General features: G+C 37.4%; 5 protein-coding genes and 2 long non-coding RNA genes across 7 annotated transcripts; 6 read left to right on the plus strand and 1 right to left on the minus strand.

Annotated features, from left to right (window-relative positions):
- The first annotated feature begins 74 nt into the window (after positions 1 to 74).
- Positions 75 to 655, plus strand: LOC119084689. The gene is made up of 2 exons (XR_005089116.1): positions 75 to 260; positions 317 to 655. It is a non-coding gene; the product is annotated as an uncharacterized LOC119084689 (long non-coding RNA).
- A 6,430-nt stretch (positions 656 to 7,085) lies between these two features.
- Positions 7,086 to 9,262, plus strand: LOC119084690 (histone H1E). Its single transcript, XM_037194770.1, has 5 exons — positions 7,086 to 7,242; positions 7,742 to 8,307; positions 8,381 to 8,508; positions 8,798 to 8,974; positions 9,053 to 9,262. The coding sequence occupies exons 1-5, from the start codon at positions 7,212 to 7,214 to the stop codon at positions 9,135 to 9,137; spliced, it is 987 nt and encodes a 328-aa protein (XP_037050665.1). The 5' UTR covers positions 7,086 to 7,211; the 3' UTR covers positions 9,138 to 9,262.
- Positions 9,263 to 11,530: 2,268 nt separating this feature from the next.
- LOC119084663 (probable prolyl 4-hydroxylase 3) lies at positions 11,531 to 14,177 on the plus strand. Its single transcript, XM_037194740.1, has 2 exons — positions 11,531 to 11,652; positions 13,425 to 14,177. The coding sequence occupies exon 2, from the start codon at positions 13,455 to 13,457 to the stop codon at positions 14,121 to 14,123; it is 669 nt and encodes a 222-aa protein (XP_037050635.1). The 5' UTR covers positions 11,531 to 11,652; positions 13,425 to 13,454; the 3' UTR covers positions 14,124 to 14,177.
- A 133-nt stretch (positions 14,178 to 14,310) lies between these two features.
- LOC119084701 lies at positions 14,311 to 15,408 on the plus strand. Its single transcript, XM_037194778.1, has 4 exons — positions 14,311 to 14,583; positions 14,648 to 14,837; positions 14,902 to 14,990; positions 15,063 to 15,408. Exons 1-4 carry the CDS (start codon positions 14,443 to 14,445, stop codon positions 15,321 to 15,323), a joined length of 681 nt encoding a protein of 226 aa, XP_037050673.1. The 5' UTR covers positions 14,311 to 14,442; the 3' UTR covers positions 15,324 to 15,408.
- A 3,396-nt stretch (positions 15,409 to 18,804) lies between these two features.
- LOC119084677 lies at positions 18,805 to 19,955 on the plus strand. The gene is made up of 4 exons (XM_037194755.1): positions 18,805 to 18,964; positions 19,030 to 19,185; positions 19,248 to 19,415; positions 19,632 to 19,955. The coding sequence occupies exons 1-4, from the start codon at positions 18,899 to 18,901 to the stop codon at positions 19,806 to 19,808; spliced, it is 567 nt and encodes a 188-aa protein (XP_037050650.1). The 5' UTR covers positions 18,805 to 18,898; the 3' UTR covers positions 19,809 to 19,955.
- A 1,381-nt stretch (positions 19,956 to 21,336) lies between these two features.
- LOC119084561 lies at positions 21,337 to 21,713 on the plus strand. The gene is made up of 2 exons (XR_005089084.1): positions 21,337 to 21,455; positions 21,603 to 21,713. It is a non-coding gene; the product is annotated as an uncharacterized LOC119084561 (long non-coding RNA).
- Positions 21,714 to 23,151: 1,438 nt separating this feature from the next.
- Positions 23,152 to 26,089, minus strand: LOC119084699 (FAS-associated factor 2). Its single transcript, XM_037194775.1, has 6 exons — positions 25,777 to 26,089; positions 25,321 to 25,704; positions 24,805 to 25,252; positions 24,003 to 24,174; positions 23,781 to 23,924; positions 23,152 to 23,710 (listed from the first exon to the last, which is right to left on the minus strand). Exons 2-6 carry the CDS (start codon positions 25,694 to 25,696, stop codon positions 23,546 to 23,548), a joined length of 1,305 nt encoding a protein of 434 aa, XP_037050670.1. The 5' UTR covers positions 25,697 to 25,704; positions 25,777 to 26,089; the 3' UTR covers positions 23,152 to 23,545.
- Positions 26,090 to 27,471: the final 1,382 nt, after the last annotated feature.

Below are 27,471 nucleotides of genomic sequence, written 5' to 3' on the forward strand. Positions count from 1 at the left end.
ACAGGTGTTTCTCAGGAAAATGATGAAGAGACTCACTAAAAGTCGGGTGTTCAATTTATTGAAGTCATTCCGTTTTTAATGTCTGTGCCTTTGACTAATAACCTTGCAGACAAATTTTAATTATCAAATTAAACGGTTCTGAAAAGGTCTGATTGGCTATGTTACTGGTATTGTTGATTCTAATAGCAACTAGCGTAGTATACGGTCAAACGGAGTGTCCAAATTTTTCAACTTATACAAGCCTCAATGGTTTGCAGGAGGTAATGTTATTAAATGCGATGTTTCCACAAAGCGCTACAAATTTTTCTCTTTTTAGAATCTAAATGGAACTTTCTTAATTGTATACACTTCCGGAGCCGTTATCAAATGTGAGAGAATCAAATATACAATCGACGTCAACAGTATTACAACTGGCTATGTCGAATCACCCAATTGTTGCTTGAAGCTTGATGGTTTCGACTTTCGTTCGACTGAACTCAGCTATTCCATCGGTCCTGCACCTGGTTATAGTACAACCGGTTGTGCTATACCTTTATCTGGTACGTTGAATGGATCCATGAAATTATTGGCTTCAATAGGAAATGGTAGCTCGCAATGCTTGATAACTGTCGTATGTCATTCGGGTGGCTATACTGCGTTTTATATTCTGTGCCGTGAAAAATCACTACCACTACCACTTAGCCTTTATTTACTTTTAAATAATGTATTAGGACTTCTCGGACTATCAACCCTTAATGAATTGAAGGCAGTAGATCAAACGGGTTGCTCATTTCCACCTAATAATTGTCCAGCCTAGAAGCGAAAGTTTGACTTAATAAAATTACTGAAAACGTTTGCAGAAAGTCATTTATTTACTATTTAACTAGTTACTCTTCAGTCATTTTGAACTTGAACTGTCGTCAACTTCGTTGCAAGAATGTTAATCGCCCAAAACCACTTACAGTGGAAGTGTGACGCAAGTCCTGTTATCCACTTACAAAAGAACTGATATTGGTATAGGTGACGCTTACAGTTTCAACACGCAAAAAGATATGCGTTAAAAATGGCAGCTGATGAGGAAAGTACGCGAAAGTTTTATCAACAAAAATTTAATCCGAAAAATTTTAGGAAGAAAATTATGACAAAAAAAATTGCGTCAAAAAGTGGCATTTTTGGTTATATAGTTCACACTGAAAACGCTCATAGCTCCCAAATAAACGACCTTTTAGGAAGACAATGAGACACTTGTCAACAAGGATGTGAAACTCTATAACTTTGTCTTTTAAACAAAATTTCTATCTGCCATATTTTCCATTTCTTCATACAAATTTCCAATTTTGAAATTTAATGTCTCGGCCAAATCTTAGCCTTGTGTGGCGTTTGATAGCTCGTTGAACTCGTATGGACGCCCAGATTGCGAATACTCGTATGGACGCCCAGATTGCGAATAATCGTATGGACGCCCAGATTGCGAATAAAATAACTGGGGACTAGTAGGAGCAGAGGGTGGAAAGTCAAACTATTTGTGTATACATGTTCCTCAGTCTTGCGGAATTTTTTTTCTACAAATTTTTTAATGTGAACGGACTTGCGTCACGGTCCTTCACTAACGGGGTAATAAAAGAAAACTAGATTGTTGAAACGAATTTTCTTCTTTATCCGAAAAGTTATTCATGCAACAATTCAACAAATTACATAGTCCAGGTTGCGATACAAATGAGGGGACCGATTCCTTCTCCTCCTCCTCCTAACTTGAATTAGGATCAATGGACAACCGATATAGATGAAACGAAAAATTGTGTGAAATTAGAAACCAAAATTTTTTTAATGCATTCTGACATTTTGAATGTTAAGATGTTTTCATTCTCTGGGAAAAGATTGAAATAAAATCTATATCTACGTCTTTGTGAATTTGTTATTTATTTTCAATTTTCACGTTCTAGTATACCATCTCACAGACACGCGGTAGACTTCTATAATATATTAATTAATATACTTCCCGTACTTTTATGCACTTGTGTTTACTTCCCACATTCGCACAGCGAGCCTTACAATATACAACACTATTTATACTACACAGTCACTTTATCCAACAAGTGTCTAATGAGTGTTCTGAATGGGTTTTCTATGTACAAAAAGGTGTCGACGGTGTGGAATAATACCGGATGAAACAAAGAAAATAAATGAAACCGAGTCCAATATTGGCTGTAATATTGTGTGGAATACTATCGGCAATTAAGATAGATTTTATTTTTTCGGGCTGTTTCTTTTACAAGACGTCTATGTTCAGGTAAAATGTTAGTTGATATTTGGACAATTTGATTAAAGATGCGTGAGAACAATTTTCCGAGCATAAAATATTGTAAGAAAATTTTGTGAAGCATTGAGAAATTTCGGGAATTTTTGTGAAATTCCTTTATCTGTTTTAAAAACCATTATTCCTAAATTTGAGCTGTCGTGATTGGAATTCAACCTTAACAACCATACAACTTTAAGCGTATAACGAATAAGGCTAATACCAAACTGATTGAATGAAATCTAACGAAAATAACCAAGAATATCTTTGTCTAAATGTTTATAAATGTTTATAAATTACGGAACGCTTATTCAGTGCTGTCATCACAATCGAATCTTTAGTAACTTCGAAAATACGCACTTAACCTATTAAAGACGGTAAGGATATGACCAGTATAGTATTATCTGGTCTATTACTTCAATCGATCAAAGTATTTTTATAGATTGATTTCAAATCTAGTACTTCAATTTTTATCCCCGTACGAAGTACTGGGGGCTTATAAGATTAATATGCCGTTTGTAACACGTCGAATTGGAAGCAGACAGTAAGGGCAAAGCATTTGGTTATGTTCATAGATGACGAATCCGCAATAAAAAAATGTCCGTCCGTCCGTCCGTGACCCCTCTAGCTTGAGTAAATCACAACCTTTTTTCAAAATTCTTTTTTCCCCGATTGGTATCGACAAAAGTAAGGTCAATTTCGAAAATGGGCATGGTAGGGTCGGCCCCTCCAGAGCTAGGGCCCTATAGGTGTTTTTCAGTCTTTCGACGATATCTACCGAAATACGCACGCAATAGCTGCTTGTGATATATCAAATGAAAGGTATTGACGAGTAGAACAAAGTTGCTGAACATTGTTTTTGGGTAAGATGCAACGTGGGCTTCTTGGGAGGGCTCAAAGGTCGTTATTCGGCCATAAGTGTTTTTTGAACATAAATCGAGTAAATCTCATCCGATTTTGCTAGATTTTGCTGCTTTTTATGGAAGGTAATTGAATACCGAAAAGAACGTGGCGAAAAAAGTTTCAAATTAGGGCCCTTGGACTAAGGCCGCTACTCGGCCCTAAGTGTTTTTTGCACATAAATCGAGTAAATCTCAACCGATTTTGCTAGTTTTTGTTTCATTTGAGAGGTAATTGAATACCCAATGGAAAGTTGGCAAAAAATTTTGGGTTTCTAAAATAATGTCGTAAATTGTTGGTTTTATTTGAAAGGTACTTCGTACGGGCTTTCGTAATTGCGCTATGCGCAATTTTAAAAATGAAAACTTTCAGTAAATTTGACCATTCTCAACTTGACTTGCATTTTGGTAACAGACGCATTAGAGGGCTGTAGACGTATTAGGGTTCCGGGCTTATTAGGGCTACGGACGTATTATGGTTGCGGACGAAATAGGATTACGGGTTGTACGGGGCTAAGTCGCAGCAAACGCTCCGACTGTTCTGATGCCTTTTTTAACATGTATTTTACCATATAAACGACCATATTACTTAGAACTTGTCATTATTACATACATATTTGTATCGCTGTAAAGCTGAGGTCCTCCACATTGATAATAAATAATAATTTAATCAAATAATTGCATTAGTGAGGTCACAGCCATCGTCAAAGTTCACAGAGGCTCAACCATTCTGAGAAATTTTCGAGATGTCATATTTTCGGGCGTTTATCATCAAATTTATTGAAATTAATATTTGCCACAGGAGTATTCGATTTCAGCTTTCCAACGAACCCATACACGGCCTCGAATTACTGAAGCTACTTTCACTTCGCAGGACATATAACAATCATTTCTGTTTAAATTCCATTTTCTAGTAATATTTTGTATTGTACAAAATGCACAATGGTGAGATATATCCGAACAATCATTTTTATGATATTAAGGAGAATGTGTGCAGTGTACTGAAATGTACATTCAGTCAATACTATTCATCGAAAAGCACTTTTTAAATTGTATATAAAACATTTTATGGAACAAGATTGTACCAGGGATTACTTTTGGAAACGTCCAAAAGAACAATAAAATCGTACAGAAAATGATAATACCGATGATATCGTCCATCATATATTTTCATCCAGGACGATATTATTGGTGTCGTTCATAAAACAACGATAATATCGTTTAGCAAACGATAATATCGTTCCTGACGACAGTGATCGTGTGGAAACGTCGCCTCTCTCTTTTAATCACTGTACAAATATTTAAACGATTCGAAGCAAAATAAATTCTAAAAGAATCTGCACTTGCAGTAAACTTCCACATATTTCAAATATAAATTTTTATTCGACCACAACTAATTTATTTACCTTGCAGCCACAGGTGTTACTATCCATAACGCATAATTATTCTTTTTCTGCGATTGTTGCGCATTGTCATTAGTCGATTTTATGATAGGCGACAGAAATCTATCGTCTCCGGCCAGATTCAAAGCGAAATTTCCGTTTCCGCCCACACCATCAACATTAATAAAGGCACACGCGGTACCGTTGGGTCCATCAGATAAACGACTATTGTTACGATGTCGATAATTCACATCACCATTCATAGTCAAATGTTCATGTTCACTATTTTTGGAAAATTTGTGCTTATCGTCTAACAAAATGCTTGATGATGAATTGATCCGAAAAACGTTTGGCACGGCTGGATATTCTCGCATCTTTTTTTTTTGCTTCCGTTTCTTTATCAGAGGAAATATAAATCAGATTCACTAATGATTTACAGATTCGGCATGTTAGTTGAAATGATTTGCAATGTTGGATTCGGATGGCAAATGTTTTCATTAAGACGACGTCAAGAAATTAATAAACAAATACTTCCACCAGTCATTAGTTTCGATTGAACATAATTATCAAGTGAGATCCATCGACATTCCGCTTTATATTTACTTTTTGTCCATATGTATGGAAGCACACACACGCCCGTATCAAACGCTGAAACCAATATCCTACGAGTTCTGAATCGAATAAGGTAAGAAAAACAACTGATCGTCCTTTGTGCATGGTGTATCATAGAAAGTATTACGAGAAATTGAAGAGGATATGTAATGAAAGAAGTTGAGTGGAAATATGAACTAAATGTAGATTGTGCGCAGAGAACTGAACAAAGTTTTGTAAGAGAAGGCTTTTTGTTTTATGAAAAATTGTAATGAGAGTTCAAAGTGCTTGCATTTACTCTTGTCATTCAGTCGTTTCACTAAATAGCTGCACTTTTGCATCAAAAATAAATTTAAAAAAATGTATGTCTCCGTACTGTTAGTCGTGTTATCCCTTCAACTTTTCTATCGTCATATGTATGAGTATTGAGTATGTACTTTGAACGCTCAATTCAATTTTAAATAAGAACATAAAGAACGGATACAACGTCGGCCTGTAGAGGCGCCACAATTTTATCAGTTCTTCATTATTTGCGCTCTCTTTTTAGATGAAATAACTTCACGCTGGTAAATTTCCATGAAACGTCATTACATTGAAGTTTGTTCACAAAATATAGATCTCTGACATTAATAATTCTATGACGAAATGTAATAGAAATTTGCGAAAATCTATTACATTTGAGCTCTAGTTTCCAAATATCATTTACCTATAGGTCTGTTCGTCTGTTCCAAGGTTATTTGAGCTGTCAAAGCGTCATCCATATAGCCATCATGACCAAAAAATTAGTTTTGACAAATTGTTCGCAAAAGCGTTGAGGTTATGGCCCTGTGGATGCTGTCGTTCGTTTTCGGCTTGTCAAAAATTGTTTTTACCGTACGATGGAACAAGTTTTCAGAATAAACAAAGCAAACTATGTCTTACATTTTCAAACGATCGTAAATACTAGTGTCTGAAGTCTTGAAGGCGGTGAAAAGATTTCTTGCTTATGGCTTGAACAAAAATGAAATTGAAAGATTACGGCACTCGCTTGGATCTGGCCGCAAAGGTCACACTTGTTTTTTTATATTAAAAACTACTGCTAAATCACTCAAAAAATTGTTTTAGGAATAATATCTAGGTTAATACTCCGATACATTTCCTCAACGAACCCAACCTCAGGAATTTCAGCCCTCATAAAAAAAATGTTTTTAGAAATCCGTTAGGAATTACTCGAGTTATTATATCGTGTTATCAAAGAATGAAAGTGTGACAAACATTTTCATATATTTAACATTTTGTGACAAACATTTTAGAGTGTTTATCGTCCATAAGACCCATGACTTTCAGTCAAGGGAACCATCAATATTAGATTTGTGCGAGAATTGAATGATTTTAAGTCAGAATTGGTATAGTATTTTCGAAGCATTTCAATAATTTGAAAATACCAGCGCAAAGTTTTACAGCTCGAAATACACAGATGGAACTTGGAACCAAGCTACAATTTCTCATTTATGCTCAGAACCTCTTTGTCTGAATTCACAGTCATCCGTTTTCATTTCGTTTTGCCTCCAAGTACATGACAGCTGACATTTCATACAATAGAGCATATTGTTTGAAATGACAACTGTCACGTACAAGGAGGCAAAATGGAATGAAAATGGATGACTGTGAGGCACCTTTAAATTGAAATAAATATTTCACACAACAAGTGTCACTGGATGACATTGACATTTATGTCTGTAGTGTATTTGAGGTGCTTTTTAATTGAATTTTGCTCGGAATGCCTACACATACTTTATCTCTATGCTTTCAGTTAACAAAATGGACAATTTGTAAACCAAAAAGTCTGCAAGCGACTCTTTTATCTGCGCCTTATCAGATTTCATGACAAATGGATTCACTTTAAAACATTCAAAAAAGTCTGCCAACTGTCAAACAGAAAAAACGACTGGGTATCTACTACTGATCGAAATCGAAATCGACTTTCGTCAAAAGAATAAATATTTTCATCGAACAATTACGCCACCCCATGAGCATACATCCAACTATCAATCATTCTCTTTCACATTTTTCTTTTCCACTAAAATGGCACCAAAAAAGCCAACAGATAAGCCCGGTAAGAGAATTTCGCAGTTTTACTGCTGTTAAAATAGAAATTGTTGACTGAAATCACTGGCAATGATTTTATTGGATGGCAATATACGTATTAGCGTTGGAGTTTTGTGAAAATACCAGAAGAATGATGTGAAAAATGTGTTGACAAAATTTACCAGAGCCACGCGGTCGTGTGTCACTTGTGGTCGACGGACTAACCACTAAACCGACGATTTTGTAATTTATTTGTGTTCATTTATCATGTTCCATGGCTGTGCCGCAAATTGTTCACGTTTCCGATTGCTTCCACATAAAAATGCTTTATGATCCTACTCAATGACGATCAACATAACCTCAAATTCCTGACGTGTTTTGTTTATCGTATTTGGTTTTCGGTCACGCAAGTTCATTTTGAAATTTTACTTCGGTGTGCGAAGTGATTCAGCCATTCAGCCAACGATTTCTTTATATTTTGCGGTGGAAGTGCGATTTTTGACAATTTTCTAATTTTCTTTTATTAGCTGCCAAGCCAGCCGAAAAAAAAGAGAAGAAACCAGCAACTTCAGCCGCTGCTGGTCCATCAGGTGATAAGGCTAAAAAGCCTGCTGCTGAAAAGAAACCAGCAGCAGCTAAACCAGCCGAAAAGAAACCAGCAACTGACAAAAAGCCAGCTGATAAGAAACCAGCAGCCGCTGCCAAAGCTGCTCCAAAACGACCAGCAACTGATGACAAGAAACCAGCAGCAAAGAAGCCAGCTACAGCTGGAGCCAAGAAACCAGCAACTGGTGACAAAAAACCTGCTGCTGCCAAGAAACCAGCCGATGCTAAAAAGACTGGCGAAAAGAAGGCCGTTGCAAAGAAAGTAGCTGGAACTGCTGCTAAGCCCAAGCCCAAGGATGCGTCCAAGGCCAAGAAACCAGCTGCCAAGAAAGTTGCTGGCAAACCAAAACCCGGAGCTAAGGCCTCCTTGAAAGTGAAAGCATTCGCTGGAAAGAAATCGGCCAAACCAGGTGCTGGTAAATTGCAAAAGGGAACTGCTAAAGCCAAGGCTGTTGCAATCATCAAGGCAAAGAAAGTGCAAACAAAGGTAAAGTGATCGATTGGCCGCAATGAATCTGAATTTTTATTCTAAAATCTCTCCGTTTTGCTTCAATACTTAGGTAATCAAGGGACCATTCGGTACACGTACACGCAAGGTACGCACTTCGGTCACATTCCGTCGACCAAAGACCCTGTCGCTACCCCGTCAGCCGAAGTATCCACGCAAATCGGTTCCAACCAGAAATCGGTGAGTTTTTTTGTGTGATTTTTCAATCGAGTTTTCAACCGAACAACCAAGTAGTTCCGTTGAATCGGGTGGGGAGAATTTAATAGAGAAACTGTTTGTCCATCGGTTTTCGCTTACCGCATTCTCCAACAAAAAATTGTCAAAACATTGGCACGTCCTTCCTGCAATGTGTTGATTTGAGCGAAGGCGACTTATTATTGACAACAAATTTACAACTTTACCGAGTCAAATCGACCGCTGGTTAACCAAACATCTTGAACCAAAATTTCCTGCTTTTTTTCATTCACAGCATGGACGCTTACAACATCATCAAATATCCATTGACAACGGAAGCGGCCATGAAGAAGATCGAAGACAACAATACTTTAGTATTCTTAACACATTTACGTGCAAACAAAAATCACGTACGTGCTGCTGTCCGCAAATTGTACGACATCAAAGTAGCTAAAGTGAATCTGTTGATCAGGTACGATGCTTATGCCATTCCCTTGGACTTTAACATTCTTTCTCACCAAAAAAATCTTCTTTTTTTCCTAACAAACAGACCCGATGGCCAGAAGAAAGCATACGTCCGATTGGCTAGAGATTACGATGCACTTGATATTGCTAACAAAATCGGTATCATATAAACGCGCGTGGTCAGCTGTTGGGAGCATTGGAAAATCTTTTCAATTTTTCTATGTGAATTACGGTCGTGGACATTCGCGTTTTTGTTTCATGATTTTCAAATAAAACAAATTGAAGAGAAATCGAACCGCCTCTTTCGAGTAAAAATTTTAGCTGTATTGGGGAACTGAAGTCGGCGTTGCTGTAGCATCTTTGTGGTGAGTTTCTTTTGTATTTAATTATGTCTGATCGTTCTCGACTTTCGTATTTATGATGATAACAATTTTGTAGGAATCTCTTTGATTTTATAAAATGAAAACAAAAATCGCTCTGATTTGATTGAACACTGCCATTTGCGTGTTATACTGAGGGAGGCAACCGATTCTTATCAATTTCTTTCTCTTCTATTTCAGATGTTATCGCAACCAACAAACAGTCAGTTGTCCACCTTTCTTCCACAGTTCAGTTCACCTTGAAATTGTCGATTTTGAATTTGTTTCTTGATGTGCCAGTAGAGACGAAGATAGACTGATGCTCTCTACGATTCAAAATATGAAATCTAGTTTTACATTGGCGAACCATTCCAGAAATATTCCAAACTCGCATATGATTAGAACGTAGTTAATTGAGGGGACGAGCGGGTGTATGATCGATTCTTCGACCTTTTCCTTTCCGTAAATGATTTTGCATGCGAATGCTCCACACTGTCACACTTCCCTCAACGAGTCCATACTTAATGGACGGATCCTAATAAGACAACCTTAATTGTTCAGACTTGATTCGATCAAGGATCCATCAAGGTCATTAGGCTTGTAGGTCTCAGGAGATATTTGAATTAAGTACTGTTAGATGTCGCTACCTTCATCGACAATTAGCGAAACGAGAGCCGCACACTTCTTGCATTCAGCAATAAAACTCTCGAGTTATTCGAACGTCTCATTCGGATTAGAATTTCACGAACTGGAGTTGGAAGAAAACAAAATGTAAATGCAAACGTTGGCCTCTTCCTGCAACGCGTTACAACACTTCGAACACCATACTACAATGGGCGGAGAACTGGGTGTATAATTTTGAGGTAAGTTGATGACACGTCAAGCAGAAATCGTTATAGTGGACTCCTAATGTGATGATAACAATTTTGTAGGAATCTCTTTGATTTTACAATGAAAACAAACATAATCTCACTTCTGAATCCACCAAAATGATTGCCCATTTTCCCATTGTGTGTACGAATGGTCGACTAACCGTTTCCGTTTTCTCTCTTTTTTCCAGTTACAACAATCGAATGAAACGCTTGATCTTTTCAAGGAACGAACGGGTTGTAAACGCAAATACCGTTGTTGGTCAGGTGCATTGAGCATTCGATGTTTTCTAGACGAATAATTCCCGGAATTAGGTCTTTTTGGTGTGAAAAGCGAAAAATTCTACGAGCAAGTTCAGTGATAGTCGTATGGGAGGGATCTGTTTCTGCCCCCCCAAAAAGAATCGAACTTTTGTCCTGCAGACATTTTGACTAGCTTATTAGTTGGGCGGGATAGTGTTTTAAGAGAAATGTTTAATCAGCGAGAGCAGCGAGTAAAATTGAAAATTTAGCAAAAGGTAAGTGACCTCCTGGCAATTTCGTGTTGCACATGTTTTCAATTTCAATGTTGGTTCATTGCACAATTAATTCACGAAATGAAATTTCAAACACACCGGCTGCGCCTAATTCCAGTTCTTTACACGAATTACTCGTTTCTGACTACTCAACTCATAGATATTCGGTGATTGGTACACTGACCCTACGCCATATATTCTGCTAGCGGGTGTTATTCACAATTTGTTTTTAAAATATGTGTTTCGTAGTTATTTTGTCCGGGGTTATTTTGTCCGAAAGTTATTTTGTCCGAACGCCGAAAAAGTGCTACCGAATCGGCTCTAGACACAAACTTCCCTCTCGTGAGTAAGCAAATTTTCCGGCAGGTACATAACATACTATTACATGCTTGCAGGTCTAAAATCGTTCTTTTCATCGAATTTCAGCATTCCATTACAAAACTCGGGATAAATAGTTAAAAGTAGAGTTTTCGTGTGTTTTCGCCTCTGATCAACAGAATTCACACGCAAAAACTGTGGACTTTTCAACTTTTAATCTCGAGTTCTGTAAATAACTAATTAATTGGTATTGAATGCTGTTATGGGTAGTCAATGAAAAATACGAAAAATACATTTTTCGAAAGTGATTTATCCACGTCGATTATCCGCGGTAATTTATCTTTGTAAATACTGGACCTCAATACCATTATCAGCATTTCTAATTAAGCAAAAAATACGAAAAGATACCGAGTACACCGACTGCGACCATAGATAGTTGTTTCGTTTTTCATCAATTAATTCGAGTGAGATGGAATATAACAGCCGCATAGAGTGGATTCAATCGTTCATATAATATGATACAGTACATTGTTTACCATTCACGCATAAACAAAACAACGGAGTTCTATTCGTCAGTCATTGATGAGCGAGTTTTGAGCTCCCCATCATACTTGTATTTTATCGGTGAGTAGACTGCTTTCTTGCAAAAATCCTTTAATAGCGATTTGTTGGATAAATACTTTCGGTAAATTGGCAATGCCGGTGAAATTACTGTGAAATAACGAGGAATGAGTCAACGGTTTAGTGAATTTCGCAATAAATGGTAAATGATGTCGCAACGTCGAATAATTCGTGACAAAAATTTAGAAATGATTTCGGGAACACCCATCAAACACGGAACGTCCACCAAAGTATTGTTGCACGTTGAAAAGGACATAATTGAGTCGACGAGTAATTTCTCTAATTCATTTTATGCGTTTCCAGTCAGATTCATGTTATGTTCCAGTTATATGATAGCGCAATTACTTTGAACGTTAATCCCGTTATTAGGGAAATAATAGTTATTTACGCAGCTGTGGTGGACAGTATATTTTGAGCAATTTCCTGAGTTGTATCCCGAACGAAGTGAGGCGATAAGAAAAATTCCAAAACGTATATATACTCAAGGCGTGAGAAACATTGTTTTGTTTTCTTAAGGGTTGAAAGTTGCTCATTGCCGCCCTAGGGATGAAAAGAAAATTGTCCTTAAGCTCAAAAGCATGTTATATATGTACCTGTTGCCAAGATTGTTATTTTGATTATTTTGACGTATAGGACATTATTGCCAGAGCCGAAGACGTGGGCAATAATGTCCTACACGTCAAAATAACAATCTTGGCAACAGGTGCATACCATATTTTATCTGTCGAGAACAGATATATCTAGCTCGAGATCATCGTTCTAGCTAGATGGATAAAATCCATTATATAACTCAGGATAAAAAGTTGAAATTCTCGTTTTAGTGTGATTGTTGACATCGGCTTCGCCTCTGACCAACAAAATTCACACGAAAACTCCACTCTTTCACCTTTTTGTTGATCAGAGGTGAAGCCGAGGTTAATAAACACACGGAGACAAGACTTTCCAACTTTTTATCCTGAGTTTTGTAATGAATTTTACTATGCTGGTGCATGTAATAAGGCTATTACATGTATATGCAATAACCTTTACATCACTCGCATAGTAAAACGTCGTACTACACACGGGAAATAAAGTGATATCTCGTATCACGATGAGTAAAAGTACCTCGGGCTGCCGCCCTCGGATACTTTTTCTCATCTGGATACGAGATATCACTTTACTTCCCTTGCATAGTAATGTACTATTACATTCTTCTGAAACCCACCTTAATATTCCTTGTTTTCCGCGAGTGTGTAATAAGCAACTTTCGACCCTAGTGAAAGCAAAAACATACAAATAACTATTTTATGAATGAATCAGCATACACTGTTTTCTCAACCAATTTATAGAAAGAAAAACGTTGGTAGTTTGACTCTGTACCGAGGAACGGCCGATGATATGAATGTAAACAAAATTAAAGTTATTTTTGCATCGCAATAAAATCTCTTCAGCTTTCCTGATGAAGTCGCGATGTTATTATGTCATACTCTCGAAGTCAAATTTGTTTAAGAAATTAACTCATTCGCACTCGTCTATCTTGTGAAAACGCGTTCGTCTCTAGTTAGCTTACTGTTATATTGTTTGAAAATACATTTTCGATGTCGTATATCAGTTTCAAGTGTCTCGTCGCTGTCTTTATAAAAAGCGTACGGGACGAGGCTTCCTTCTTTCTTCTTATATGTTTTCAAAGATTCAAAAAGATGCACAAGAATATTTTAGAGAATTTTGCATAATAAGCATGTAGCTTTGTAGACATAGTTCGTTTGCAGATTTCTTTTCTTTCTTTTCAGTTTCAGACTTTTCCATACTAACGGGATCCAATCATTATGGCAGAGCCAGTTGAAATGAATGTTTCACAAGTACTTGACAAAGACTTTGACCTAACTCGTATCCGACGAGTGGAAATTGATTTAACGTCGGTACACGGAAACCATCCGAGTCTAGCCTTCGTGCTAGAGAATATTTTTAGCGCCGAAGAATGCAAGAAACTAATAGCCCTATCCGAACTAGCTGGCTACACAACAGCTCTTATACACGATGGTGATGAAGCAGTTGCCGCTCCTGGATACAGAGACGGTGATCGGGTAATGATCGATGACAAAGAATTCGTTCGAATTCTAGAATCTCGCATCCAATCTTTTCTACCGCAAAAATTTGAAAATCGACGCTTTTTGGAAATCAATGAACGGTTAAGATTTCTACGTTATTCGGCTGGCGGACAATTTAAGCCACATTGCGATGCATCGTATGTGCGACCAGATTACACGGCGAGAACGTTGATAACGTTGCAAATTTACTTAAACGAAGGATTTGATGGTGGAGAGACAACATTTATGGATTATGATGAAGTGATGAGAGTGCCGGTTATTCCGAAAACCGGAATGATTTTGGTGTTTGAACATGATCTTTATCATGAAGGATCGCTTGTTCGTTCTGGTTTTAAGTATACTATTCGTACGGATGTGCTGTATAATTTTCTAAGTCGACCCTTGTAGTACATACATGATGTGAAATTAAATTTTTGTTGTTGTGACTCAACGTCATGAGGCTTTCACTTTATGAGTCCCTATTCCTACCAAATAGCACTGACCATTGGCATTATAGAGTAGGGCATGTGCAGCATCGATTTGGTACGAATCCCGACGGTAATCGTTTAAAATCTGAACAGACAAGGTTCTCAAAGAACTTTCAGAACCTTGCATTATGTATCAGTAAAATAAAATCCCATCTATCACAGCAGCAATGACTGTAGTGTCATCGGATTTTCGTCAATGATATCAGAATATTTTTTTTGCAGCGTTCTAATGATCGCTGATGGCTTTACCTAAACTGCTAGAGGTCGAGTGCTTATTATGTAAAGAAATAATTCAGTGTCAACAGAACGATACCAGTACCTTAGTAGATCATGTTAATTTAAAACATCCAGACATCAAAATCGCCAATTTACCCAAAGAGGTTTGTTTATCGTTCACGACTTGCTATCGAACAAGCTTGTCATAAAACTACGATCTCTACTTAGTTAAAACCCAAATCAGACGTACCGTCTCGTCCAAAAACCAGAAAATCTCTCAAGAAAACGATGGAGGAGAATCAATTGCTTTATGATATGGATGGGAATGTCGTTCCAAAGTACACAGAAAATGGAATGTCGAAAAAACGAAGATCGTCTAAGAACGACACCAAAAGGAGACGCTTTTATAAAACGTCGGGTACAAATGCTTTTCGATATCGTAACCGCGATTCGACTTTTATTTGAAATTATCTCATTCTCAGTTGAGACTTGGAAACCTGGCAGAGACAAAATTTTATGTCCCAAGTGTGATGCAATTGTACGACCCATAATACGCAGATCCGCTGATAGAGTATGTATGAATTTGTAATTCTAATAAGTGCAGGCGAATGAATAATTCTGTCCTCTTCCAATTTCGGAAAAGGTTTCGCACAGTTCAGTAGGAGCTGCCCTTATTATGACGTGTTGGCCATTTTGTTTCTTTCCATTTTTATTCCCTGCACCGGTTCAAGAGAATTTACATTGCTCAATTTGTGGATATTACTTTGGATCGTATGACTATCAGAACCAAAAAATGAACATTCGCATGAATGAGTCGCAAAAACCGAAAACGGAATACTTAGAGACAGAACCATCACCACCACCAGATGTAACCGAAAAATTGGAAGGGAATGAAGTCAATTGAGCCGTAATCCTTTTTCAGCTTAACGTGTCGGTAGCGGTTTTATTATTCGTAAACAATTTGCTCAAAATTAAAATTCCAAGCTTCCATTCGATTTTCTTTTTCTTTTTTTAAATTTTAGACAATCTCATCAAATGCGGCAACAAATTTTCTCTGTGAATGAACTGGTCTGTTTTTGCTACGATTTGGTGTTATTTCCTTCGAAGTAGCTTTCCACATTGTCCGAATTTTCCATCTGTAGATGGCAACCTTTTTAAGTTGACTTTCAACACTTGTTCAATTGAAAGTTTTACTGCTGTCTTGTGTAAGAGTCTAGCGGAAACAACTGAAGATAGTCAGTCCACTCTGGCTTTTGGACCGCCGCTAGTTCTCGAGGTCGAAACAGCCTTCTTTTTCTCAATTCATTCATTTAACGTGAATCCTGGGTAAGGGAAGAGTGCTTAAACTCTGTTTGTTCCTATTTTTATTTTTATTTTGTTTTTATCCTGATCTTTGAAATGGTTCGTACGTATAATATGAAGACCACTCAGGAACATTAGACCTTCTACAATCGGATAATCACTTAAATAGCAATAGCATACAGTGATCATCATCAGTGTTATTATACAAATCAGGTACAGAATAGATCTGGAATAGTTGATGACTGTCGAATTCTCGGTAGTCGGTCTATTGAATAAGACATCAAATCATCGAAAGCTAAAATATGATATGTGTTGGTCACTTGCCCCAAGAATAAACTGCCAGATTTGTGTTGCTTGACTGATGGTGTTGAACGCCATGTATGACAACAGTGGAACATGCTACAGCACTTTGATTATGATTTCAAGAAAATGCTGATCGGATTCCTGATCAACATTGCATTGTCTTGGTATTGATTGCGCTAACAGGTATAAAAACATTGTTACATATGTAAACACCTCACAGACTCTTTTTTGTTTATAAATTTCTAGTCATCTTACCTGATATCATTGCTGATGTCAGCCACACCATGAAAACAAATTCTATAATCTGATTGCTTCCATCGTTCACCTAGAAACGAGATTTATTACACTCTTCAAAACCCATTGTCGAGCTTGATGTATATTTACCCATTCGCAATTACTTTGACTAAACGGTACAATTAAAAAGGAAAAGACAAATAATCCCGTTAACAGTTGATAAATTGATAAATCAACAAAAAATTTAACCAAAAAATTTAAGATAGAAAATTTTAGAAAAAAATTGCGTCACAAGTGACAGATGATTCAGGACATATTTTTCTCTATTTGAACTATTTTTCTCAACATCTGCCACTTGTGACGCAATTTTTTTCTTAAATTTTCTATCTTAAATTAAACAAGGACTTGCGTCACACTTTCACCCTTTAGGGTTTTTTTGGCGGATATCAGTTCTTTTCGAAGTTTAGGTGTAAGGGTAACTAGTTTTGTAAGCAACTCATGTCGACAACAGATCAAATCCAACAAAAAATCCGATGGAAGTTTGGAAGTGCCAGAGGAGTCATCTTTCATACCAAAATTTAGGAACCAACCTTGGAACACCTCACTTATATCGAAAATAACCCAAATCCATCGAAAAATCCGATGGAAGTTTGGAAGTGCCAGAGGAATCATCTCTCATCCTAAAATTTAGGAACCAACCTTGGAACACCTCACTTATATCGAAAATAACCCAAATCCATCGAAAAATCCGATGGAAGCTAGGAAATGCCAGAGGAATCATCTTTCATCCTAAAATTTAGGAACCAACCTTGGAACACCTCACTTATATCGAAAATAACCCAAATCCATCGAAAAATCCGATGGAAGCTAGGAAATGCCAGAGGAATCATATCTCATCCCAAAATTTAGGAACCAGCCTCGGAACACCTCACTTATATCGAAAATAACCCAAATCCATCGAAAAATCCGATGGAAGCTAGGAAGTGCCAGAGGAATCATATCTCATCCCAAAATTTAGGAACCAGCCTCGGAACACCTCACTTATATCGAAAATAACTCAAATCCATCGAAAAATCCGATGGAAGCTAGGAAGTGCCAGAGGAATCATATCTCATCCCAAAATTTAGGAACCAACCTTGGAACACCTCAATTATATCGAAAATAACCCAAATCCACCGAAAAATCCGATGGAAGTTAGGAAGTGCCAGAGGAATCATCTGTCATCCCAAAATTTAGGAACCAGCCTCGGAACACCTCACTTATATCGAAAATAACTCAAAACCATCAAAAAATCGAATGGAAGTTAGGAAGTGCCAGAAGAATCATCTCTCATCCCAAAATTTGGGAACCAACCTTGGAACACATGATTCATGACGAAAATAACCCAAATCCATCAAAACACTTTTTCCAACATTTACCAAACATAATTCATAATTACTATCTGAAAAAAAAAATATTTCTTCTGACACCCACACACACACAAAACACGCTGTTATATGGCATTGTATGGAAACTTCCTGGAGTCCTAGCTCCCAAAAACGCTTGTATACCCCCATTTTTTAAAATCTTCTTTTGATCTAGGGCCCGAGATTAACCTAAAACCAAAATTTCAGGAAAATCGTAAGAAACGTTTAGGAGTTATGAAATCGTCCTTTTTCATAGGAACTAATTAACTAACTAACAAGCCAATTTGAGTTATCTGAAAATACGAAATTTTGCTTATTTTCATACAAACATCAATATTTCGAAGTTCAATATCTCGGCCAATTTCGAAGCTGCAGTAACGTGTGATAGTTTGGGGGTCGTTAGAGTTAAGGGATAGAATTCAAAAAGTTGCTGTAAATATGCTCCGCCGTCCTCAAAAAAATTTTGTTAAAACATTTTTGGTAGTGGACTTGCGTCACGCCCGCTTACCAACTGCGTTCAATTTACTGGTTTTTACATGAAAATCGTTCGTTCCATTCATTCGATATTTTTCGACATGTCTGGCATCGAGGTCATGAAAATGATGTAATAACGAGATTTTGTTCAAAAATAATTTCAATTAAAATTCTAGTGACACAACATCAATCTGAGCGAAATGAGTAAGACAATAAAATGGTGGTGAAATGTTCTTTTGTGCAGAATTTTTATCTCTTCTGATCTGGGATCTCAAGTAAAAATCACGTTGATTCATAATCGGATAGATTTAATGAAGTGTTACCGTAACGACAAATTAAATAAAAGTTGTTGAATCATTAATGACTTGCTGCTTAACTAAGTGCATTCTGAGGTACGATAATTTTAAATTGCATGAAATTATCGATTTAACTAAACAAACATAAATGAGAAACGGAAAAGTAAAACATGGTTTACATTGAATCCCATTAAAAAAGCGCAACATTGTTAAGCCGAAGCACCAAATTTCATGTCATCGGAGTTATGCATGCATGTAGTAAATGAATGTCTCAAATAAAATGATATGTTTCGATAGACGAAATGCATATCATTAGCACAACCTATACCTAATACCAGAAATGAAGAAAAAAATAATTTCAACATGAAAGACTTGCACCGAGACGATTAAATTTCCATAAATAAATTGGAAACCAGAACATCAGACTCATTCAACTGTAGATTGTACGGTGCTAAAAGTCTGCAATGTCGGTGGTTGTACATTTCTCAACATTTACACTCCTGTTGCTCATCACATCTGCACAGGGATATGTGGGATTTAAATTCCAGTAGATTCTAACTCTGAACTCATTTCCTTATGAAATATTATTTTCCAGAAAGTGAACATAACGAATCTCGGAAACTGTGACGATGTACAGAATGTTAAGGTCAATTTAACCAGCGTCCGATACGATTACAACGATGACGGACTGTGTGACACAATACATGGCAGATACTACGTGCACACGATAGACCCCGGTCTTAATTATGAAGTAAGTTGTCCGACATACTCGCGCCTACAATCGGAAAGATTAACGTGCATTAACCAACTCAGCTGTGGATGACTCTCTATCAATGCTCATCTACCGTCAATGATCAGTGTAATGATAACGCACGAAAATATGTAGTGCCGTTGCGTTGCGAAAAGTTGCATGGTGATAGTAGCGGACCATGGTACATGTTGGCGAAAGCAATGAAAGGATCTAAATGTGGTGAAATGACTGTAAGTTTTAGGCACGAAAATGCCATTTATAATCTAAGCGCAACTTCAAACAAACGAATTATAGCCAGAAATGTGTCAGGGTTTAATATGAATATCCCATTTTTCTTAATTTTTTCGCTACCCACTAAAACATAGACGACAAGTCAAGTATACCTAGAAAACCACATCATTTAGAAATTCTTAAATTTTTGAATTTCTCATTTTTTTTCTGTACAGGGCGAGTTTGACTTGTTGTCGGCTAAATTATTACCCGAATATTTGGAAAATTATTTGGTCGTTGATCCACATTTGACACGTCATCGCATACAAATGCTGTTTCATAAAATTGGTGAGACTGGACACAATGAACATCCGAGGGCATGTGTTAACATGGAATTTGTCGTGATCACTTAAGGATCTCATCACTGACTGCCGAACCTGTTAGTTTCGAATGCACTGTAATGCTGAGCTATTTCAGTGGCGGTGCAGTAAATTATTTTTGTTTCAAATAGGATTAGTTCGATCTTCATTGTCTTCAAGGGTTGTTTGAATAAAGGAAAGTGAAAAATAGAATCGAGAATTTTTCGTATACTGCATTTGTTCATAGGATTTTGAGTGGAACCTCTCAAGGTCTTTCAGAGCCTTGGAACCTCTGACTATTTTATTAGTGCTTTAGAAAAACTGCCCATAGATCGTAGCTGTTTTTCACGGTTTTTCTTTTGACAGCCATTAATGTCAATGAGAAACAATAAAAAATTACAAAATCGAACAGGAGTCATCTCTATCACACCTATCACACTCATCTTAATTTGGAGAGTAAATTTAAAAACTTTCGTTTGTGTTGCAGTGCTTCAGAGGGTGGCTCCTAGTAGAAATGTCGTTCGATTTCCGAAAGAAACAGCTGATTCTAGTAATTAACTCTTTGTGTATAATCCAAACAAACTAGGCCCCACCTGTTGAGTGGGTCAGATCCCTTGACTGTTTGTCTGAGCTTCTCATTAGTATTTTTATTGACAATGATTTATTGATTTCTTTCAATGAAATGTAATTTTGTATGTTGATTGCCACAAAAACGCATTTAGAAGAAGAACTTCTAGAACGGTCTAATAAATCTCTCATTGTTGATCTAATTCTGTTTAGTTTCACTGAAATTCTTCGAAACTATGTATATAAAATGCCACGGTAAAAAATGACGTATGTTTTCAATAACATTTAAACTCGTGTCAATTGCGGCCCTCGCTTCGCTCTGGCCGCAAACCTCACACTCGTTAATTTTTGTTCTATTTATTCGGTTTTGCTTACAAGGCAAAGTCACATAACAAGAAAAATACTATTGATAGATACGAAAATTCTGTTAGCAACATCAGCTTGTTCGTTAGACCAACATAATCTATCTTAGAACCTAACCTCAGGAATTGATTCCATTCTCCACCAAACATTTTGTTTTTAAATCGGTTGAGAATTACTCCAGTTGTCGTGTTAACAAAAACCAGAAAAGGCTTCTTCGAGAACTACTCCCAGATGGTTGAACCGATACTGCCCATTTTCGAATTTGTCCTGAGTATTTCAATACTTCGTCGATTAAAAAAAAGTTTTTGAAGTTATCGTGTTAACAAAGAGCAGAAAAGGCTTTTTTCGAGAACTACCATTAGATGGTTGAACTGATACCACCCATTTTCGAACTTGACCTGAGGATTTCAATACTTCGTCAAATAAAAAAAGTTTTTGAAAATCGGTTGAACTTTGCTCCAGTTATCGTGTTAACAAAGAGCAGAAGAGGCTACTTTCGAGAACTACCACCAGATGGTTGAACCGATGCCACCCATGTTCGAACTAGACCTGAGGATTTCAATACTTCGTCAAATAAAAAAAAGATTTTGAAAATCGGTTGAACTTTGCTCCAGTTATCGTGTCAACAAAGAGGAGAAAAGGCTTCTGTCGAGAACTACTACCAGATGGTTGAACCGATACCACCCATTTTCGAACTTGACCTGAGGATTTCAATACTTCGTCGAATAAAAAAAAGATTTTGAAAATCGGTTGAACTTTGCTCCAGTTATCGTGTCAACAAAGAGGAGAAAAGGCTTCTGTCGAGAACTACTACCAGATGGTTGAACCGATGCCACCCATGTTCGAACTAGACCTGAGGATTTCAATACTTCGTCAAATAAAAAAAAGATTTTGAAAATCGGTTGAACTTTGCTCCAGTTATCGTGTCAACAAAGAGGAGAAAAGGCTTCTGTCGAGAACTACTACCAGATGGTTCAACCGATACCACCCATTTTCGAACTTGACCTGAGGATTTCAATACTTCGTCGATTAAAAAAAAGTTTTTGAAAATCGGTGGAGATTTACTCAAGTTATCGTGTTAACAAAGGGCACAAAATTTTAACATTTAACGTTTTTTCATCACATTTCCATACATTTTTAATCATAGTGAACGTGTTATGTACGGTGTATTTGTTTTCGTAAAACCCATGACTTACAGTCAAGGGAACTACATATGACTACCACCTACCAGACGATCAGCGTCAAGCATGTGAAGTACACATAATTTGAATGGAATGAAAGACGTGCATTTAGCTGCCTTTGCAAATTACATTATGAAGTATTTCCTAAGAAAGACATTTACACCACTTTCACTGTGACTCGTTAATTCTTCTGATGTTCGCGCGGGTTTTTCAAATATTTTTTGTATTGCACATTCATTAGCGTCAAAGATCAGCTGTTTACTGTCGAAAGAATGTTTTGAAGATAATAAAAAAAAAATTATTATAAAAAAGGTCGTGACGAACAGTCCTTAGTTGTACAGACAAAAGTTTGGCAAGTAGCGCAGGCCTTCAAACATTTTTCATTAAAATTGTACTCAGTACCATTGAATATGAAGTGAATCATGACGTCAATATTGGATTTAAATGCTGACTGTCTTCTGAGCGTCTTCGATTTCTTTTCGATTTACGAGCTCATTGAATTGGAAAAAGTTTGCAAGGCTTTTAAATCAACGTGCAATAATGTCTACACAACCCGACGGTTCCACAAGATGCGAATCGAGCTGAGAGACTTAAAAACCGATTATTTCAGCGATATATTTGAACGAATCGGACACACGCTACGAAATTTCGAATTCTCCGGCGGGTACATCATGAACGAGAACGTTAAACGGACTATGATCAATGGCGTAACCGAATCGTGTCCGAAATTGCACAGCTTAACGATAAACTACACCCAATTTACCACGACCAATTTCGTTCAACTGCAGAAATGCTTTACCCGTTTGATCTATCTCGACCTGTCTAGATGCGGCATCGATGAGAATAGCTTGGGTCTGACTTTGGATAGCGAAAATTTCCCACATATCAAAACTCTAAAACTTGCCGGCAACAGTTGTATGAATGGTTCGTTCTTCCAGAAAATGAATCATGTCGAAGTTCTAGACGTCAGCTACTGCTACGAATTGCAATTCGATGAATTTTTAATGTTTCTGAAGAATTGCATTCAGCTCGTCGATCTTGATGTTTCAGCCAGTTGTCGCCTGGTACATGGAGTTGAAAACTTCCTATCGGTCGTCTATATGCATCAGCCAAATGTGGAAAAATTGTTAATGGAAAATACTGGCGTGGTGGTGGAAATGGAAGTTCTATCGAAGTTTAGTAAACTGAAAGTCTGTTGCTTTGAAGGGAGGCGATTCGGTACGTAGTGTAAGTAGAGATGAAGATTGTGCTTCAACATTCAATAATCAAAAAGAACTCAATTTTTGATGTCAAAATTTGTATTGCTTGGCGAAGACAAATAAATTTTAACTGAAATGTAAAACAAAATTTAACAAATTAAGCCTAAAAAATAGAAAACAAATCTTTACGCAATACAATGAACTCTGTGGACGAAGGATTCTTGCGTTACAAATATAAGTTCTGTAAACTTCAATTAGCCAAAAAAAAAAATTAAAAAAATGATTTGGTCCAGTCCTCCATCAAGTGTTAATCTTAGCTTACAGTCATTGTAGGACTCATAGTTAGGGTTTTCTTTCTGAATTGAATTAACGACATTTTTTCCCCGCAAAAATATACTTTGGCCAATTGATTTAACTAAGACAATATGGTTGATTTAAGTATAGAAAATTCGATATGAATGAACGTCGGACGTCGTGCAATTTACGCATCAAGATCATTCACAAACAACACATCCCGATTCCGTAGTCCAGCCTCCGCTAATGTATGAATCGAATCTTTGGCTTCTAAAATACGTTTTGGAAAATTTGTGGTAAGTTGAAAGGAGTCGGGCGACGACGGATGACAGAAAATGTAATTGTAGACGTCCTGGCAAAAAAATGGAAATCAAAATCATGAATCCGATAAACTCCCAACTATCCAAAACAAGGTTCGTTACTTTTAACAGATCCGTATCTTTGAAACGCCGTTCTATCCGCTGTCCATTCGGTAACTTAAACAGAACGCCAACGGTTTGTGGATTGTTTAGTTCTGGTTCGGAAGGCACTTGTGAAGCCAATTCGATTTTCAATCGTGCAATGTCCTGGTTGATCAATAAAGCAAAGAAGAACATTATTGAAACTGTCCGTGCGCTACCATTGAACGGTTAAAACAAACGAACCTCTTTTCGTTGCTGTTCTGCTTGAAGTTCATCCTCGAAAGCTCGTTGCTGTCGCAATATCTCATCCCGTTCCAATTGCTTTAAACGCTCCTTCTCCTGGTCAGCCCGTAATGACAGTTCATACGCTTCGTCTTGTTGTTGTCTCAATGACTGCGTTAAATTTCGTTCTAATCTGTAGATTGAGTTAATGTTAGAGGAAAAAATCGATTCGTAATGGTTAATGACAGACTGGGCTGTAGAAACGAGCAGAACCATCAAATGTTCCCAAAGATATTGTCGAAACATGACGTTTTTGGTGGGAAGAGGATATTGGAAATGCTTTTGATGTAAGTGCAAAGACGACCAGTCAAGTCTGGCCAAAACAATATTTTCTATTGGATTGGATAGGCGAATCGAAGATATCTTCTCGATTTCCAGTTCTATAACTGAAACGTCTCTCATTGGACATCCATAATCTTAATCCCGTCCAGGGACGCCGACTTGTGTTTGGGAGTAGTGGTGCTCATATAACAAGCGAATCTGGGAGTAGTGGTGCTCTTTCAAGTAAAACTGGAAAGATGTAGTGGTGCTCATCATTCGAGTAGTGGTGCCCGAGCCTCGCTTGTCCTTAGAAGTCGGCGCCCCTGATCCCGTCTGGAATTTTCTGAAATTTGCTATTTTGTCTCGAAAATGAATTTGGCCGGAACAAGGCCGGAGGTGCCAGAAGTGTTGAAAATTCACACAGAAACTGATGTGCCCGCACGGTATCTTATGTTGTTTAATCGCTTTTGCTGTCACACAAAGAAAACATGAAGATTCTTACCGATCAGCTCTCGCCTGGCTCAGCCAAACGTCATTTTCGTCCACCACCGTTTTCAGTCGTCTCAACAATTCCGAACCGGAACAGTCGCCCTCCATGCGTCCCATAATTATCATTTTATTGGCACGCAAACCCACTATCACCATTGTCGGATACGATCGAGCATTTATCGAATGCGATACTCGATAACCTTCCGGCGAAGATATATCACATGCCCAGAACAGCATTCTCTGGTTGATATATTCAATCACAGCCGGATCAGACAACGCGTTACGGCAAAAATTGGCCACTTCGCTGTTGTTTTCCGAATGCAGATAAACGACCAAAAATTTTAGCTCCCGCTTTGCGTCGTTTAACGCCTGGGCATAGGTTCCCTGATAGAATACAGGATGTGATGGATATTTGTAGGCCCGAATGAAATTGAGTACATCACCCAGTGGATCTGTCACAACTGAAACGATACAAAATGGAATTGTTGGATGATGCAGCGATTGTGAGATAAATCAATGTTTCACTTACTTCGTTCATTGTTCCTAAACAGGCTAACTACTGTTGTGACTATCGTGGTTAACGTACTATAGCAAAAATTAAAAATGTAATTCACGAAATAGCGGACAATTGCTGTTAGGCCGTTGGGAGTGTTATCTGGCCGATTATTTGTAAATATGTGCTGCAGGAATCTATCGTTTATGACTTGTGGTGCTCGATTATCACTGACAGCGTACATAGATGGTCGACCCTCTCGTATATTCAATTGTTCTTGTATCGCCACCTCCAAGTCCCATTGATGACGTATGAGAACCTCACGACAAATATTTATATCGTCAATGCCTGTCAAATCCTGAAACTGTAACACCTTCTCCGTTTGACTATTTGTTAGTCCGTCGCCCTCCATTTTTCGATCTGCTTTCCACAATGTTTAACCAAATAATTGATTAATGGAAAGTCTCGAATGGAAACTTCACCAAATGTTACCGTAGCAAAATGTTTCACGTTTCTCACAGCACACCTCTTCACACACAGCTAATGAACTTGGAATTCAAAATAATAATGTCAATAGTAAAACAGTGTACAAAAATTTTTTTGTTTATTTTCCGAACTGATCGAATTACTGTCCACCGTAACTAACTTGTATCGGTTGTATCACTGAAACGTGTATGGATTTCTTCGGAAAATCATAAATTACCGGTTATTTTCACCTTCCTATCGTCTTTTTAAAACTTTATTTCTCGAAAATTTTGGAAACTAAAAAGTTGACTAGACAAACGAACGACAATATGAGCTTGTCGTGCGACATGAGTAGACATATTTCCGTAACGCAGAACGCGCAGAGCCATCGTGTGTTCGTAGACGTTAACAAGTGTAGAGTTGACCGCCGTTAAAGTTAAGGACAGGGTGACACGCACTGTCATAGGTTTCTTCCAAGCAACTGTTAAGACGAATAAAATGAACCGAACACGAACCGATGTCATCTATAGAACCATAGCCACAACTTATTTTTGTTTGTTATTTTGACGATTGCATTGTTAATAGTGTTGAGGTTATGGTTCTATGGATGACGACATTTCATTTCACCTTGGAAAAAACCTATTGGTGTGACGGAAAATGTGTACATATGTACGTAATAAGTGTATAGGATGAATGGAGTTTAGAAACAAAGGGTAAAATCTATTACAATTTGGTCCTTTTCTTCATAAAAAGTCTGCTGTCACTGAATTATTTTTTCATGAGCAAACTTCACTGCTGTTACATTTCATTGAAATAGTTGTTACACAAAAAAATAATTCAGTGCGAATGAAGTACTATGAAACAAATGTGGCGCCTCTACAGGCCAACCGACTAGGCGAATAGAGTATAACTCTATGACGAAGTTAGATTTGTGAATGAATGTTCTGGATAATAGACCTTTTACGTTGAAAAAAGGCTAGATGGTCTGGGGGGCTGAATTGACAGCTATAATCGGTTCGCTTTTCATTATTTTCGTTCACTTTCGTTAATTAAAAAATTACTACATGATTGATTTGCCAGTGCGAGATATCGAAACTCAACCGCAATAGAAAAAAACAATTTTCAGACGTTTATACCAAACACATGATGAAATCGGTTCAAAAAATCTGTTGTAGTTGTGTTACATCTGTCACACGGCTTACCGGTCAAGGCATTGTTAAGAGCCGCCGGTATTTCTACTCCTACTAATTTCGTTCCTAGTACACCACATAGATGTCACTAGGTTAGCAGCACAGTTTACCACTGAGTACTGCAGAAACGATTCTGTATACAAAGGATCTTGAAAAATTAACGAAATAGGTCTGTTCCAAGCAAAGTATATAAACACTGAAGGTAATGCAGACCCTCAACGGATCAGAGAAATTACAGATCCAAACTTTCAAGTGAATTCATTTTCGTATGTTGTCTAACTTAGACTTGTGCAACATGACGGCCCTAAATACTTCCAATTCACCACTAAATACAACTTGACGCAAACGAATTTTATATGTGTGCAACAAACGCCGCTAAATCGTTCCAAATTCACCACTAGATGCAACTTGACGCAAACGAGTTCAATACGTGTGTAACATGACGGAGCTAAAATTCACCAGAAAGTTTGGATCCGTGTGTAACTGCGGATTTGCATTACCTTCAGTGTTTATATACTTTGGTTCCAAGCCC

The sequence above is a fragment of the Bradysia coprophila genome, unplaced genomic scaffold (genome assembly GCF_014529535.1).
Source record: "Bradysia coprophila strain Holo2 unplaced genomic scaffold, BU_Bcop_v1 contig_87, whole genome shotgun sequence".
NCBI lineage: Eukaryota > Metazoa > Arthropoda > Insecta > Diptera > Sciaridae > Bradysia > Bradysia coprophila.